Source organism: Neoarius graeffei, chromosome 3, assembly GCF_027579695.1.
Source record: "Neoarius graeffei isolate fNeoGra1 chromosome 3, fNeoGra1.pri, whole genome shotgun sequence".
Taxonomy (NCBI): Eukaryota; Metazoa; Chordata; class Actinopteri; order Siluriformes; family Ariidae; genus Neoarius; species Neoarius graeffei.
The window spans coordinates 83,081,585-83,100,827 of record NC_083571.1 but is presented as its reverse complement, the minus strand read 5'-3'; the positions used below and the strand labels follow the sequence as shown (position 1 = coordinate 83,100,827).

Sequence of the window (19,243 nt, the reverse complement as noted above, 5' to 3'; positions counted from 1 at the left end):
TGGAAAACTGTTCTGTGGTCAGACGAATCAAAATGTGAAGTTCTTTATGGAAATCAGGGACGCCGTGTCATTCGGACTAAAGAGGAGAAGGACGACCCAAGTTGTTATCAGCGCTCAGTTCAGAAGCCTGCATCTCTGATGGTATGGGGTTGCATTAGTGCGTGTGGCATGGGCAGCTTACATATCTGGAAAGACACCATCAATGCTGAAAGGTATATCCAGGTTCTAGAGCAACATATGCTCCCATCCAGACGACGTCTCTTTCAGGGAAGACCTTGCATTTTCCAACATGACAATGCCAAACCACATACTGCATCAGTTACAGCATCATGGCTGCGTAGAAGAAGGGTCCGGGTACTGAACTGGCCAGCCTGCAGTCCAGATCTTTCACCCATAGAAAACATTTGGCGCATCATAAAACGGAAGATACGACAAAAAAGACCTAAGACAGTTGAGCAACTAGAATCCTACATTAGACAAGAATGGGTTAACATTCCTATCCCTAAACTTGAGCAACTTGTCTCCTCAGTCCCCAGACGTTTACAGACTGTTGTAAAGAGAAAAGGGGATGTCTCAGTGGTAAACATGGCCTTGTCCCAACTTTTTTGAGATGTGTTGTTGTCATGAAATTTAAAATCACCTAATTTTTCTCTTTAAATGATACATTTTCTCAGTTTAAACATTTGATATGTCATCTATGTTCTATTCTGAATAAAATATGGAATTTTGAAACTTCCACATCATTGCATTCCGTTTTTATTTACAATTTGTACTTTGTCCCAACTTTTTTGGAATCGGGGTTGTAATCGCCAAATCGTGGCTTCTGGATCCCGGAAAAAGGCAGTCTTGCTTCAGGGATAATCTCACATGACATCATGCATGGAACCCTGGTTATCTGGGTCATTTCAGTTCATCTGATTCCGTGCTTGTTTACCCGCTGAAATTGGATATTGTTGTAGGAATCTTACAAAAACAACGATGGGAAAGTGCTGCGTTGTGTTTGGATGTTCAAATCCATATACAACAGGACATTCAAGTTTACGAATTTCCGAAAAATTACACTAATTTAAAGCGACAGTGGGTGAAGTTTGTGCAAACGAAGCGGGCAGATTTCGTGTCGCCTACTAATAATAAATCTGATTCATCAAGCATTCATCACCACCAGAACGACCACATGGGAATTACTGGAGCAAAAAAGAAATCCATTTATTTAATAAATGACATTTGGACAGTTCATCGATTCCCCTATTATCTCTCACACACACTGCACCAGACGCAGAATTATGAGCAACATTTACACAATCGTGACATCCAATTTTATCATCATATCTGATACACTTTAACCGGAAGAAAAATGCACACGCGCAATCATAATCATTAACTGAAATGTGTTAAATGCGCTCAGACTGCAATATTGCAAGAATCGACTTGTCTTTAGTTTTGTTCAGGAAAACATGATGAAAGGTAACCACCACATTCTGCGCATCTCTCTCTCTATCTCATGTATGCTACAGAGGAAGACTGTCATGAACTGAGTGAACTGGCAGTTTCTCATCTTGGGGGTTCGAAAAGATCACCATCTACTCCGGAATGTCCTCGATAAATCATCTGCCCCTTCGTCTGACATATAAGAATCCCAATCACTATCAGAATTCTCTCCAAAATGGGATTCCATATCGAGACTGGTCTAACCACAGCTGCACACAGGAACAAAATTGATATCCAAATTGTTACGTGTGACGTCATGCACCCCTTCGGGATCTTCCGGTTCAGTCTCGGCAGATTCCGTGAAAATCAGCTGATCTTATTGATTTTCCATTAATTTATGCCCTTTTGGATCAGCTATTGTTCGAAAACACATGGTCAATCAACAATGGTTGTTGCTTTGTACAAGGAAAAAAATAAAGTGGGGTTTAGAGGCATTATATACACTTTAAGACGTCAGAAATTGGAGGCAGATTAGTTTTACTCTGAATTTTGTTTTCAAGGGGAACAAGGGCCACTTCACCCAATAAGTAAAAACAGACAGTAGCTCTTGTCCCCCTGTTAAACCCTTCCCCCTTTTTACTCAACACGATTCCTCCAAACCACATATCTCAGAGCAGCTGACTCTCTTAAACAGTTCTCTCTCTTATACCACAAGCCAGTGTCCTCAGGGAGAGAGGTGTGTGTGTGTGTGTGTGTGTGTGTGTAGCCCAATGTACCACACCCTGAGCCCTACAATAATGGCCCTGTTCTCCAGAGTGATGGAGCACCATGGCTTACGTTCTCCCGACACAAACACACATTTAGTGCAGCTCACATGTGAGCATTGCAAAGTACAATGACCACATTTATCACGAGCAATTATATAGGGTTAGCACAAGTGGACTGGGACACTATTTTCAGTAGTTGGCTGAAAGAATCAGTGCTTGAGTATGTTGCATACTGCCTATAGACCCTTTTCAGTCACGTGACCCTCGTAAACACGACCACCATTTTGGACATGTAGCGGACTTCGGCTCGAATTGGTTTGAATGCGAGGAAGGCGACAAATGGAGAACATACAAGAAAAAGGAGCGAGATGCAGAAAACACCTTCGCTATCCAGCGACGTAGGGCATTTACAGGGCGAGCAGAGGGAGAAATAACAACAGTAACGACACATTAGCAACGGCGTACAGAAATAACGGTTTATGGCACAGACCCTTTCGGTTCTTGCTCATCTAGCTGCTACAATGACTGCTTAGACTGCAACAATAATACCGAACACACATTTAAGTATCCATCGTAAAGACGTGAAACTCGTCGAGTGACGAGTGTGTTCATTGATAAGCTAACACAATCTAAAAGTAGACATACCATCACACTGCCCTGGCGCTGTGTACAGTTTACCTTCTATGGTTTGTGCACTCACTATTTGCCATTACTTTCTCCAACCGTTGTTACAGATTACAGGGAACGGCCTGGATTTAAGAGACAAATACATGTTCCTCTTGTTTTGAACACTTATTTGTAGGCAGTGCTTAATTTGTAAAGTGGGAGATCCCAGAACGCAGAGGATGAGCGGCTCCGGTGCGGAAAAAAAGAGGGGGGGAGGGGGGCGCGGCGCTGCGCTTCTGGGCATGTTTTGTAATAACACTGCAAATTAAGTTCATCTGCAGATATTTTGTGGATGTCGTTTCATGAGAGAAATCACCAACAAGACAGATATCAAAATCAGACATTAACACTAAATAAACTTGCATTTTTTTATTTAATTATTATTATTATTATTATTATTTTGTTACATAGTCAAAAGAGCTGTCGGATCACCGGATCCAGTGTAAATAGCTGCCGGAGCCAACGCCCGAGGTTCCGGAGCGCGCTCCGGCTTGCTCCCCCTCAAATTAAGCGCTGTTTGTAGGACACTGCCTCTGATCTGTCCTACAGTCTACCAACAGCAAAGGAACACAACGCTAGCTAATGTCGTTAGCTAATAGCTACTACAGAAGAACAAAGAGGTTACAATGGGTTATTTTAGCCTATTTGGTTACACACTCGCCGCCACAGAATGTTAACAGCAATGTAATGCCTTTTCTGGCTAATTTTATTCGTCTTACCTCCAACAAAGTGGTCACTACACAAGCGCTGGTATGCCGCTATCCATCTTCTCCGTCGGTCAGCATCTACCAGGATCCGATAAAATGATAACCCTTGCCTTGTTTGTTGATGGTTACTACATCCAGGTGCACAACAATATAGTGGCATGATGGAAGTTTTGCTGAAAATAAACACTTTTTTTGCTGCCGTTCCTCAATGCTGGCTGTGGTAAACTACTGGTAGTACATGTCCAAAATGGCGGCCGCGTTTGTCATGACGTCACGTGAAAAGGGTCCATATACGTTCCTGAAATATACCCTTGTAACCCCTGTATTTTTGTCAAAACTACAGCCTACAGGGATGATAAAGAGGCAGACTAGCAGGGACTGTATTGTTACAGTGTTTACCGAGAGGTCTTACTGGTATAAAGTGAGAACTGCAGGGTGAAAGTGAAACAGTTGAGAGAAGTGCATTAGCTATCAAGGTGTACTGCGGTTCTGCTCTACCCTTCTCGACTGTATTCATAATCACCATGTTCTTCTTGCACTTTCTGCTGCCCGGTTATCGCACCGGTTTTCAAGAATGCAACCTGCACGTTTTGATTATAAGCAAGATGTCCTAGCTTTGTAAGTTCTGACATGATTATGGGGATGTATGCAGATTGAGCGATTATCATATATAGTCATCTTACTATCATCTCATTATCTCTAGCCGCTTTATCCTGTTCTACAGGGTCGCAGGCAAGCTGGAGCCTATCCCAGCTGACTACGGGCAAAAGGCAGGGTACACCCTGGACAAGTCACCAGGTCATCACAGGGCAGACACGTAGACACAGACAACCATTCACACTCACACCTACGGTCAATTTAGAGTCGCCAGTTAACCTAACCTGCATGTCTTTGGACTGTGGGGGAAACTGGAGCACCCAGAGGAAACCCACGTGGACACGGGGAGAACATGCAAACTCCGCACAGAAAGGCCCTCGCCGGCCACAGGGCTCGAACCCGGACCTTCTTGCTGTGAGGCGACAGCGCTAACCACTACACCACTGTGCCGCCATCATCTTACTAATAGGCATTAATATTTAATTGAAATGGCATCATTAACCAACACCACAGATACCTTCAAAGCCTCTACCAAAATACCGTTAAAGAGTTTCATATGGCTGGCTTTTAGCTTCTATACCACAAACCCCAATAAGTTTACAGGAGTCTGTGACATCGCCAATGGCATTTTTTCATTCTGTACAGATCACTGCAGCCCTACTGACAGGAATTGCCGAGGTGTCATGCTTGGCAGAGTGCAGGAGGAAACGTGAAGTTCGTAAGACAAGGGCAGCAAGCACCTCTTTAGCTGTTACTGAACACTTTTGCCCAACATGTGGACGATATTTTCATGCCCAAATTGGCCTCACCAGTCATCTTCGGACACAGAGCCTAATTCAACTACTCTGATGCAGTGTTCTCCCCAGAGCGCTTTTGCATGTCGGGGCCGACATGCTTCAAATTTGCCGACACACTATTTTTTTTTTTGCTCCGACACTCGCTGAGAAATCACATCAGATTTCTACCTTGCGATGTTTGGGGCATACTTTGAAGGAAAATCAGTGTTTGTTGCCATGATGCACTCAAGCAGACCAGAAATACCCCTGGGAAATCCCCAACCACAACAAATGCCCTCAATCACTTTGCTGCTGCACTGGTACCATGACGCTTCAGTGCGTGGGTGAGCACTCTTGCACTGACGTCACATTGTGCCTGGGGGACAAGTGAACTTTGTTTAGATACTGTTCACATACTGAAGCCAAGCGAATATGTCTGGCGTTTGTTGCCTGAAGAAAACTACAGCTAAAAAAAAAAAAGCTCTACTACCAGATTACTTGGATAATCTTAGGTCAGAAAGAAGCAAAGGATAGATATACATGGAAATTAGGAGTTTACGATCCGTACAAAATTCCTCGAAATGACTGGAGTGACGATGCAGATTTGTGGCCTAGCGTTAGCATTAGCTACATGTTGGAATATACAGTACCTTCCTTTTCCCAAAGAGTCCTGATCATTGGACAAGAAATGAATTTAGTGAGCAAACAAAAGAGAGAGAGAGAATAGCATTGGAAGCAGTTAAATAACAGGATGTTATTTAACAACTAAACATTGTGTAAACATGACAAAGAACAATACAGAGTCAGTGAGCAAAACAAAATATGCCACAAATGAACTAAACTGATTATATAATCATCATCATCATCATCATCATCATCACTGTTGTTGTCGTCATCATTATTATTACATGGAAAGAAGGATAAAAGTTATGCTGCATTCAACTATAGGTAATAATGTTAATTTGGAGGTTTTGTTTCCAACCTCCAACCAGGAGGGGAAAGGAAAAAAAAAAAAACCCACCCCACAGCCCCTCAACTCAATTCTTACTTGGGAACTTGGAAGTTCAGCAAGTAACGTCAAATTAACATAGCCACCATAGAAATAAAACAGCAAACAAGGGATCACACTTCTTACCTTTAAATGAGTTATGCAACACACACACACACACACACACACACACACTTGCTTCAGATCCGTCAACATGTCGACATGTTGACACCAACATAAACAGTCTACTGTTTTGAGGAGGAAAATACACATCGCTCAGAGTTAGCTGGATAGCTTGTTGCTAACAAAAAAATGAACATGGAGGTCGTAAATGATGTAATTCCCACTGTGCTGGCAAGTCAAATGGAATATTATTTCTAACACAGCCAATTTCAGAGATAAGGAAGAAAAGATTACAAGTTCTGAGAAGAATGAAAAGGTAAGAAGCAGAGAGGTGTGAAATCCCAGGCGTGAAAAAAGTGAGAGAGATACTGAAATAAAGCATGTGTGAAGAAAAGAAGAATGATTAAAGGGATTAATAAAGAGAAACCCATGGGAATAGCTATGTGAAAAACAGAATGCAGAAAGAAAAAGACAGAGGTGGGAAGGTGGTAAGGCAGTTGCATCAGTAGGAGCTGAATAACATGTTCATAGGCGGGGGTGTAGAAATAGAAGCAACTGAACAGAAGTTTCTCAGATCACCACAGCCATTATCAGATACACACATCTGGATGCATGCACCTGGCAGTGCATTTGCTTTCAAACTAATGTTCATTTAGCATGCGGTTTTGTTAATCGCAGCTTTGAAGGGAAATTCAAAGAGAAGTGCAAACATTCTCTGATCTGATGAACTCAAACCACTACAGGAGAATGGGGCTGTTTCGCAATCAGGGTATACTTTCTGGGACCACAATAGTCCAAAAATCAAACCTCAGCTTTTTGTCTTTCTCTGCTGCCAAAAATGACTTTTTGAGATGGAAATTAATTGTGCAGAATTTCAGATCTACAGGTCATATACTAGGCATGTTACCTGTGGTGAGAAAATGGCATATAATGAGTGTATTTCTAAAACTGACCCACTTTCTTATAGTCCACAAGAGTAAGGTATACAAAGTGAAAAACTGTTTAAATGTGTGTGTGATTTTAAGTACAAATTTTCAAGTGCTGTGCAGCGATGTTTGTCCATGGTGGTGACCCTAATAACAACGGAAGTGGTGACGATCCTTGTGGTTTTCTGGAGAGGAAGACACTTTTTGACAGACTCACATTTCAACCACATGTAAAGCTCTGCTGCAAAAGTATCTCACATCTGTTTCAAGTCCTCTGTTTTTTACTGTGGAACAACAGAGTGTTCTGCTTCAAAAGAGACAAATATTTGCTATAAAAATAATTTACAACCTCATCATATGGGGAGTGTTTTCCAGACAGGACATTTTTGACGGACAAAGGATCCTGGCAGAGGCACTTGTCGTGAATGAAAGTATACATCCCAAAGTAAAACTCAGTTAATGCTAAAAAATGCAATTCTGAATTTAACCATCCATTATCTGTAGCCACTTATCCTGTTCTACAGGGTCACAGGCAAACTGGAGCCTATCCCAGCTGACTATGGGCGAGAAGCAGGGTACACCCTGTACAAGTCGCCAGGTCATCGCAGGGCTGACACATAGACACAGACAACCATTCACACTCACACCTACAGTCAATTTAGAGCCACTAATTAACCTAACCTGCATGTCTTTGGACTGTGGGGGAAACCGGAGCACCCGGAGGAAACCCATGCAGACAGGGAGGGATATGCAAACTCCATACAGAAAGGCCCTCACCAGCCACTGGACTCGAACCCAGGACCCTTCTTGCTGTGAGGTGACAGTGCTAACCACTACACCACCGTGCCGCCCTGAATTTAACCAGTAAAATTTAAGTGCAATAATTCAAGTAGAATTAAATGAAATGACCACAAGGTCAAAACTGAGCCGCATTTGACTCTTACAAACATTTATAATAAGAACTCTTAGAGACATTACTGCTGTAGGTGTGTCCCTGTAAAATAAGGTATAAGAAACTCCAGCATGTATATACTGGACCTAATTGGTGTTCTTCAAAAAGGACAACCATGATTGTGAAATAGCTCCCTGAAGGGAAACAAGGATTTACATGGATTGAAGAAAACAACAGAACATTCAAATAATGACATCCACAAGCAGAGAAGAAGGTCAACAAGAGAGGAGTGAAATTATGTGAATAATGTGATGAATTTACACCTTTATAATAAAAGTACTGTCTTCAAACTAGTATGAACTGCTAGTTAGTTTGTTAACCAACAGCCTACTAGTTAAAAGAGATAATCCATACAGCTAGAGGTAATCAAATACAACAGCTAACAAGTAAGGAAACATTAATGCGTCTAGCAAACAGACGCATTAATGTAGGGCTGGGCAAAAAAATCGATACGATTTAAAAATCGAGTGGGCACGTCAAATCGATTGATTTTTTAAGAAACTCGAGTTTTTAAGATTTTTTTAAAATCCCCTGTCCCCATACAGTTTATATTTCCAAGCGCACAGTGCACGCATTTCATTTTTACATTCGCCAAGACCCCTCGAGACTTTCCGTAATGCACTTCCTGCAGTGCGTTTCTCTTGTCCCCCAGTAACATCACATGCACAAACAAACATGGCGACAGAAACAGACAGCGAGAAAGAGGGGCTCCTGCCCAAAAAATGTCCCACAACGTCCGTAATTTGGAATTGGTATGGTTTTGCAGCATCTGATGAATGCCAAACAACACCTCGTTGTAAATTGTGTCTGAAAGCGGTTGTCGTGAGTGGTAGCAGCACGACCAATTTGTTTCAGGATTTGAAGCAAAAACATCCGGCAGAGTGGGAGAAATGCTGCCTTCTTCGACAAGAAAACTTTCCTAACACTAGCTCTAATGCTAACACTGTAAAGCAAACTACTCTCCCTCAAAGCTTTTCAAGCTGTGTACCATATGAAAAGAGCGGAGCAAGGTGGAAAGCAATCACGGATGCGATTACCTACTTTATAGCTACGGATATGCTTCCAATTTATTTGGTGGAGAAGAGAGGTTTTCAACATATGGTGAAAGTTTTGGATGCTCGCTACAACGTCCCCAGCCGCAAGTACTTTTCAGATGTTGCGCTTCCTCAACTGTACAATCTTACTCGCCAGAAGATATTAAGCGAGTTGAAGGGAATCGACTTTTATGCTGCCACTACAGACTTGTGGTCTAGTCGAACCATGCAGCCGTACATGAGCCTTACGGTTCATTATGTCAACGAAAGCTGGAAAATGCGAAGTGTATGTCTACAAACGTCATACTTCCCGCAGGATCATACAGGCGAAAGCATTGCTCGAGTTGAAGGATGCACTCGGCTCCTGGGGCCTTTCTGAGGAGCAACTGACCTGTGTTACGACCGACAGCGGCTCCAATGTTATCAGAGCCATGAAAGACAACAACTGGCTGAACCTGAAATGCTTTGGACATCGACTCCATAATGCCATAGGTACGTTTATGTTAACATAAATTAGTATATGCATTACAGTAAAAGCTTTATGGATTGTGTGTGGTATAACAAATATATTTGGTATTTGGGTCAATGACGTTTTAGTAGTAGCACACGTCAGGGTGGTGTAACCACAGCTAATATCACTATTGTATGGATTAAATAGTTATTAATCACTATTAATAGTGATTAATAGTTATTTCATTTTAAAATGGGGGGCGCATCGAAACGAATCGAATCGTGAATCGAGTTTATGAAAAAACTGAAGATTTTTTTTGGGGGGAAATCGCCCAGCCCTACATTAATGCTTTGCTTGTGAAGTTAGCTAACTAGCTACTTAACAAAAGCTACTGAAATTAATTCAATTTTGGTTGATTAAGTTCTTGTGTTTGACTTGCAACAGTATTTTTTGGTAGAATATTACCAATATGTTGTGCTATAAACAGGGTGACCAGATTTCCCTAGTCTGAAATCGGGACACTTTTGCGCGCGACCATGCTCGTGTACGCACACCTTTTTTTACGTAAATGTAACACTCAGAGAGGTGCTCTTATCATTTTGTTGAAGCTCACATTTATCAACATCTCACATGAAATAAAACAAACAGGCATTTTGTTATCTAGTAGCATAGTGGTATACAGATCAGTTAAATTATGGTCAGACAACAGATTTTGTAATGGCTGAGAATAGGCCAGGCTATGTCCATAGGCCAAATTTAAACTGATTTATTTCACCTGTTTGTCAGAACACCAAGAAGAATGCATATGCACATGTAGGCTATATCTCTAAAATTGTATGCACTATAGCATGAACTTAAAAAGTAGATATGTGACCTCAACATAGCCTAGGTTGGAATCAACCTTACTAACCATTCCCCACAACTGAATGAATAAAGCAAGAAGATGTGTACAAAAGTGAACACTTTAATGGAAGGTGCAACAAGCTGTTCAACACAGCAATATGGCCAAACTGTCAGAATGGTATGTTAAACAGAAACAAAAAAAGAGACAAGTGATTTGAGAATATACACTCAAACAAAACAGCAATAAAGGAGGAGAGGGGCGACAGCCCGAGGAAAGCCCCCACAGGAGCGCACAGCATTTGCAACATAGGCTACCCAACTCAGTACAAGAACAAAGCACAGGAACAAAACTAAAGCGACTGTTTAGCCGTTTTAATGTGATCCTGTATATCAGCGTTACCACCGTGGGCTACGGAGAAGGAACACTTACAGTGTGTGCAGTAGGCTTCGTGCGCATTGTTCTGCACCTCTCGGAGGAAGGGGTAGGTGCCCTGTAAATCTTTGGAAAAAGTACATTTTCTTTTCGGCATAATTGCTGCGGCATTACTGCTGCTAGACAAAGAACATTCGCGCCAGTTAATGCTTATTTTATTGTTGCATGGCAACACGTTCTGTTGTCTGGAATAACGTGGCTAAATAAACACCCATGCCACAGGGCCAGGGGGCAGTAACCAGGAAAGTTTGCGATTCCTGTCAATTCATCAAAATAGTAAATGCAGACATTTCTCCACTAATGATTCCCATGCTGCTCAGTCGCAAACGTCGTGAGTGGCGAAAACCGGGACATATCCGTGTCCCGACAGACTTTTGTCAGGAATCGGGACACACAACCCCAAATCGGGACTGTCCCGGTAAAACCGGGACGTCTGGTCACCCTAGCTATAAAAACAGTTTTGCCCTCTTTTGCTCTACATTTTGTTTTTAACTTTGCTGTTTCCTACAGATCAGTCTCTCTCTCTTTCTCAGTTGCTGTCTTTTTTTTTTTTAAATAGGGTACAATGTGCTATTACTGTATGGATGCTGTTACTAAGGCAAAAGTTTTAATGTGTCCAGTCTCTTATTCCACCAGGGGCCAAAATAAAGCAATAGACACAGGACCATATACTCGGCTACTGACAAAACGTGCTAATGAAACGTAATTCTTCATGAGCAAGCTAAGAATTTCACATGGAGGCAGGTAGTGGGCTGAGTCTCACTATCCGATTTAATTATTGAGATGCTCGATTGCTGTGTAAGCCCGGAGATTTTCTTTGCTTAGACACACAGATTAGCTAGCTTTTCAGAGTCAGGTCATTCACTTCAAGTTTATGATACATTCGTGTAAAATCTCTTCATCAGCCTTGCTCATTTTAATACCCTTATGGCTAGAATACATCCCTTACATAACTCTTAAACAATAGCGTATATTTACTTTACACAGAGTGTAAGCAGGATTTTTGTCATGCTCAAAACAAGCCACCTGTTACTCTGGATGCTTTTTCTTCACTCCAATGTGCTCAGTGTTTGTCTCGTCTGTAAATTGTTTATAGCATTCCCTGTGGAGCCAAAATTAGCCAAACATCCTGAAGCCCATTAAATTTGTATTAAATTAGGACATTTTAGGCAATTACATTTTCTACTGTTTTGGTCCAGTCACTTCTGTGCATTACTCGCTGCAACTTTTTTCTTTTTAACACTGTAAATATTATTACAGGTCCAGTTTTGTTGAAGGTTACATGTATGCAGGACTCCATTTTAGACTCTTCTTCATGCTAATACACCCACCGGCCACATTATTAGGAACTTGTTCTTGAGTCAAAGATTCCTGTTCCTAGCTGGCAGGAGTGGAACCCAATGTGGTCTTCTGCTGCTGCATGCTGAGATGCTTTTCTGTTCACCACAGTTGTAAAGAGTGATTATACAGTATATGAGTTGCTATATCCTTCCTAGCAGCTTGAAGCAATCCAGCCATATTTTCCTCTGACCTCTCATCAACATGTTTCCACCTACAGAATTGTTGCTTGCTCAATGTTTCTTGCACCATTCTGTGTAAACTCTAGAGACTGTTGTATGTGGAAAAACCCAGGAGATCAGCAGTTTCTGAAATACTCAAACCAAAAAAAAAAAAAAGGGGTTATAACACGTTATACATGACATTTCATATTGATCCCCATTTTTGCTTTTTGGGTTTTTTTTTAAAATTCATTCAAACTTGATTTTTTTGGCCTGGTCCACTTGACATTGGACTAATGGCGAATTCAGTCTGGAGGGGAATAATAATCACTGGTCACGAACAGGATGACTGGGAGGGATGGCAATCAGAGCAAGACTAGCCAATCCTGGGCATCTGTGAGCCCATGTATGCAGAAGGGGTAGATAGCTCTTTCCTCAGAGTGTTATGCTGCCCTGTGAAAAGATGCAGCTGACTGGCTTCATGTGCCTCAAAGGAAGCACATGTTAGACTTCATCATGTGATGGGGGAGAGCTGGCTGGTGAGTGGGAATTGGTCGGACCAAATGGGAGAGAACAAGAAAAAAAAAAAAAAGTGCTTGGAAAAATCATAATCACCAGAACAGGGAGAACATGGAGCCAGAGCTCAGTAAATTACTACATAATTATATTAATACCTAGTTTCATTATTTTGTGCATAAGATCCAGCACTTCTATCTCAAAATATCCAGAACACATGGCATTTCTATTTCTGCTGCACATCAACTCTGTTTGCATCTTGTAGCTCATTTTAGCTGCTCACATCTAATAGAAAAATGTCACCAGGCAGCCACCCAAAATACACAGTATGTTTGGTTCACTTCATGTGGTTGGATCATTTTAGGATCCAATCAGATAGTCTAAGACTGGGTTATTCTGGTTTTTACCCGAGTGTGAATGCTGCATTCTTACCTACACAGAAAATTTGCACCAAATAGGAAAATATACCAGGGTTCAATTCAAATGGACTAAGCGCCGCATATGTGAATGCGCCCCAAGTGTAAATGTGGCCCATTACCACAGTCGCTATCCAGTAACATAGTGTAAATTTACAGTGTTGTTAACAATTGCACAGGACTGCTTATTATAGATGCTTAAGTAGGAACTGTGCAAGCTGTACATCACTTCATTACCACTTTATAACTTGTTTGTCCACCAGCAGATGGAAACACAACACATGGTATCCAAAGAGTCAGGAACCAATAGGAATACATTGAGCAAAAACATTATTCAGTGACTGGGAAAATGCGTAGAGCATATTTTGTAAATAATAAATACAAAATTAAGTATAATGTAGTTTTATTTTCATTGGCTCCTGACTTTTCAGACACCTTGTATATACTACAAAAAAAAAATAAAAAATGTTGAAACCTGCAACAAGATACAGATGGCTATACAAAAACACAGATTGAATTTTGACACACAAAAAAGCTCTCCCTGCTCAAGCACAGCAACTACCGAACAATTTTTTTCAAACAACAGAGACAAGAATCTGCTTAGCCAGACTTACAGTCAGCAATTTATAATGCCTATGCCTCTTTTCCACTCAAACATCTATCACTTATTCTGCACAGTAATACTGACTAAGCTGGATTACCTACACTCCTTGGCCCTAATATTCACCAGCAAACAAAGGAAAAGAAAGGATGTGTTCCTTCACAAAGAGTACATGAAACAACAAGGACAGTATAAGTATCTGAGTCAGTGTAACTTCTGGGTTTAATCAGGTTTAGTGCTCTACGTTAGAGATGCACCGATTGCAATTTTTTGGGCCGATTCCGATTTCCGATTTTCCATGGAGTGTGACCTGCCGATACCGATTTTGGCCGATTCCGATTTCATTTTTTCAAACCACTTCACAGCACACACAAAGACTATTTTCTTTTTATCTTTTCTTTAATAGAACATTCTGCCAGATTTTCAGTAATAAATTTTCAACACCTCAAAGGTTGAAAACAAACAAAAAGACATTGTTCTTTGTAAAATCTTTCTTCATGTTTGGTATTAACATATTAATTCCTGTAATAGGAAATTCACACAAACATTTTTTCTTTTCCCATCCAATATCTGGCACAAAAACAACTTCCCCCTCATATATTATTTGCCAACTGCTACGGAACACACTTTCATAAGCCTATTTACATCTGAAAACTTATGCCTTATAGAACAACCCATTTCTTCATTCAGTATCAAAATACAAAAATAATTTCCAGTCATACTTATACCACAGCCATTCTATCATCTTTGTCAAATGTGTATTTGTAGAGTAATTTCCAATGGAATCAAGTGCAACCAAGGTCGTAAAACAAACAAAAAGACATTTTTTTCTTTCTCTCTTTGTACAAATCTAACTAGATGTTTGGTAATAGGCTAACGTATTAATTCCTGTAATGGGAAATTCACACAACCACAAATGTTTTCTTCTTTTCACATCCAATATCTGGCACAAAAAAAAAAAATTAACTATCGTGAATTTTTTTTTTTGTTAACGGCGCGCGCCGGTGCTCGTTAGGCGCTCAGGACTGACACTGTTCTGCGCAAGCGCAACACAATCGCACTAGAAAGCATGTTCAAGCTGCCAGTGTAGCTGCAGCCTTTTTAGTTGCGAATTACGAGTATCTCCACTTTCATCTCTATGTGATACACAAGTTTTGATCGGCAGAAAATCGGCATATTTTAATTTTGACCGGCCGGTCGCCGGTCATGGCCGATCACGTGAAAATCGGCCGATTCCGATCGGCAGCCGGTCAATCGGTGCATCTCTGCTCTACGTCTCTTCAATGCTCTACCATCAGTTCTTGCGTTAAAGAAGATCAGAGAGAAAATGTGAAACTCAAAAGCCATCCACATAAAAAATATCCCAGCCTATGGCACAAACCATTTTCATATTTAGAATTAAAGCTTGTATTTGCGGTTACAAATAGTATGTGTATTTACTATACAGTACAGTTTTCAATAAGCTTTGAAAAGTATGGAAGGTTTATTATTACATTGTACAACAAGAAAGATGGGGTCCATTCCCAGCGGTGAAGACAGGACGAAACTGTACACAACAAGATGTCAGCAGGCAGTCAGCTAGAACATGGAGTGTGACAAAAGGAGGTTTGGCTCTAAAAATAAACTCTGGTTGTTCCCCTGAATGTCCAGAACAGTCTTACTCTCCCACCTACATGACACTGAAACTTCACAAGGTGGTGTGTGAGGCATCCTCAGAACCTAATGTGTAGACTGAGGACTTCTGTGAGTGTAATTGGCATGTTATGAGAGATAAACCTTGATAAAGATACCACAGCAAGAGCAGGAGCATATGCACACGCGGGTTGAGTTAACAACACATGAACACACCCCATATATCCCCCCAGTGAATGAGTGAGTGATGTAATACCAATTTATTTTTCTGCTTCTGTAGTAATGCTCTTAACAGAGAAATAGATTTATGTCAAAGTGAGCAAACACGAAGGTGAAACTCACACGTTTCTATATAAACACTAAAATCAATGGAACCCCTGTTCCCGGTTTAAAAAGTAAAATGAACATCACATGCTTGTTTTTACTCTCTCGTGTTACTTGGAGTGGGTGCAGGTATCTCAATATCTCCCAACCACCTTATTAACATGTCAGACATTGAGTGCGTTTACATGCACATAGAGAAAATCGAATTTCTGCCGTTGCTCGACTGAAATCGAAGTTCTAAATGCCATGGATACACCTTAGCTAGGCTAAAATTGAACCGAACTTGATTTCTCGTAATCGAGCTACACGACCTAGATTATGCGATTTTTGCCGAGCTACTTAGTGCATGTATACCCTATCGAGCTAAGTAGTCGAGCTACTTACTTCAGCACTGCCCCTTCCGGAAGTGATGAGTGACGAGACCACAAGCGGGAAACACGACAGCCTCGGTCGGCATGACAACAGTAGTAGCGAGCAGCAGAAGAGGTCAGGAGAAACAAACGAAGAAGAGAAAATGGCGAGCAGAAACATGCACTTCTGGAGCAATGAGGAGACAGAGTTCATGCTCATTCAGCTTAAGGAGTTGAATATATTAAAATTCATGGACGGGAGAAAAACGCGCAATGGAGAACACGGAACTGATAACTTTGTTTACACTCTTGAATAGCTCTTCATGACAACAACCGGAAGTGTACCAACACGATGGGGCGTGTAGCGCCACCTGTGGCTCGGGTGCACAATGTACCTCACACAATAGCTCGATTTCCTTGTGTGCATGTAGGATTGGATTTCTCTGGCACCCCTGCTGGGACCCTTTGCTCGATTACCGACAGCAGCTCAATTTGGATGTGCATGTAAACGTACTGATTGACTGACACACTGCAATCATTGTGATACTGCTAAAGAAACAGCTCATATACAATATTTCTCATATCTATTTATCTGAAATTGATCCTCCATGGGGGCGGCACGGTGGTGTAGTGGTTAGCGCTGTCGCCTCACAGCAAGAAGGTCCAGATTCGAGCCCCGTGGCCGGCGAGGGCCTTTCTGTGTGGAGTTTGCATGTTCTCCCCGTGTCCGCGTGGGTTTCCCCCACAGTCCAAAGACATGCAGGTTAGGTCCATAGATGTGAATGTGAGTGTGAACGGTTGTCTGTGTCTATGTGTCAGCCCTGTGATGACCTGGCGACTTGTCCAGGGTGTACCCCGCCTTTCGCCCGTAGTCAGCTGGGATAGGCTCCAGCTTGCCTGCGACCCTGTAGAACAGGATAAAGCGGCTAGAGATAATAAATGAGATGATGATCCTCCATGAGGATGGGCAGCAAGTCATCATGTGACTCTAAAGTAGGATTAGGAGGATGCAGTGAAAGGCAAAATTTAAGGAGTATTGGGAGACTTTCAGGCCGGGAAAGATGGAGTTGGCTCGAGATGGCATAATTTAGGCACCAAATATAATTTGGTTTCAGTCTTACACACCCATATTAAACCATAGAGCAAAACCACCAATCAAATCTGACCACCCTTTAAGTCGCCCATGTGTGAAATACAAAGCAGAAGTTCTGACTGCACAAATCTCTCATGTAATCACGATTCAGATTGTCTCTTCTAATCAGTTTTAGGTCTTTCACCGACTTGTAGTGCCTTAACCAGTACCACAGAGCTAAAGTAGAAGGGCAGGGCTGTAATTAAGTCAACTGAGCTCTCCAGAAGTCGCCTGAAATAGAGAATTTAATGGCAGATCTGTTTTTCATTCCCATGGTCATTTAAACTGTTTACTCTAAGGACAGCAGAGAAAGTGAGTGAAAGAAGAAAGGCAGTTGGATTGGTTGTGTTCATAGGAAAGTTCATCTCTCACAGAAAAGGATAGTGGATAAATATTTACTGCAGATATACGGTGCTGTTAGGCACCTGAAAAGAAATGTGATGCCTTCAAGAATAATGAGATTAAATGCTCCTACATTAAAAAAAAAAAATACAATCAAGAGCAGTAAACAAAACAAAGTCAATATTTAACATCATGACCCTTTGTATACAATGTGTACTATTTGATAAGGAAATGAGCTGCAAGTTTTACTGAGCATTTTGCAGAACCAGACAGTTCTTCTGTCATATTTTTGCTTCTTATTTTTGCAGCAAACCCCAGCAGCCTTCATTTTGGTTGTTGTCTGAAAAAAGTGTCTTATGTAATATGCTGCTTTCTTTACTGACATGAAAACTTTTCTGCAACGTTTAACTTGGTGGAAAACTAATGTTTGGAAATCTAAAATGCTTTTGTACTGACTTGATGAAATAGAAAAGTCATAAAATAAACATCTGTAACAAAAGTTTGCATTCACAGGACTGATGTTAAACAACACATGTGCACGTGGCACTTATGTATGAACTAGTGCCTTGGTGCTAACTTGTACTAACTTTGTCTAATCTACAAAGACATGCTGTTTGTTTTGAAGTTAAAATACATTATCTATGCTGGAGCAATCCCTTATCCCACCACAACAGTAATGAATATCGATCACCCAAATTAAACACGCTCTTACCTTGTATGAAAGAAGAGGAGAAAAAGAGGAACAGCACACAAAGAGCAATAGTTTCTGTTTCCTTCATGTCTGTTAAATTATGGATTAAAAATTAATGATCAGTATTATGAAGAGATGATGATGATGATGATGATGATGAATTCTCTGGTCTTGTGAACTCAACGAACTTCATGCAGCTCCTTCGTGAGCACTTTATTTGCGTGCAATGGACTCAAATCCTCTTTAAAGTGAAAAAGAGACTAGTAACTATCAGACAGCTATATGTCCATATGAAAAGCTCTGCTCGCACCCACGCGCAATACACTACTGACGGACTAAAATAGCACTGATGAGGCGGGGCTACCGGGACGGACACGCCCACATACTGTGACGCAACACTTTCGTCATGGTTTACTCGGGGAAAATGTACATGTAAACACACAAATGCAGCCAGATGGAAATAAAAAAGTAAAAATCTTTAAAATAAATAACACTAGGCTAAATAAATTCGTTTCATTCTTTCCAGACAAAATTCTGGTAGTCGATAATATTGAACACAGCTAAGTGTTTTCTCTCAGAATGAAACGGACAATTAATTTTTATTATGAGTTTTGGATTGATGAAATACTATGTTCTTTTTAAATACAGCTTGTGCAAACAGCCTATTAAAACATACTACTAAAAGTTTTTGATTAATAGAACCACTTTTTTTTTTTAAAGAAGTCTTTATTGTTCACATTATGGAATTCATTTTTGGCCCCACAAAACATACACAAGACTTCACAGCAGTACAACAGACACACAAGAGCTTCTCACCCCCTTAGCCAGACGCGCAGCTTGTGAACAGGCAAGACAGGCAACTGCTTGGGGCCCCCTGGCCCAGGGACCCAGGCAGGGTACACCCTGGACAAGTCGCCAGGTCATCACAGGGCTGACACAGACACAGACAACCATTCACACTCTCATTCACACCTACGGTCAATTTAGAGCCACCAGTTAACCTAACCTGCATGTCTTTGGACTGTGGGGGAAACCGGAGCACCCGGAGG

The 19,243-nt window shown here is 41.2% G+C and overlaps 1 protein-coding gene across 1 annotated transcript in view; it reads right to left on the bottom strand.

Annotated features, from left to right (window-relative positions):
• Positions 1–18,514, bottom strand: part of LOC132883645 (uncharacterized) — an 85,066-nt gene extending 66,552 nt beyond the window's left edge. Inside the window, exon 1 of the mRNA XM_060917528.1 lies at positions 18,216–18,514. Coding sequence (XP_060773511.1) covers positions 18,216–18,282 — 67 coding nt within the window. The 5' untranslated portion in view covers positions 18,283–18,514. The remainder of the gene's footprint in view (positions 1–18,215) is intronic.
• Positions 18,515–19,243: the final 729 nt, after the last annotated feature.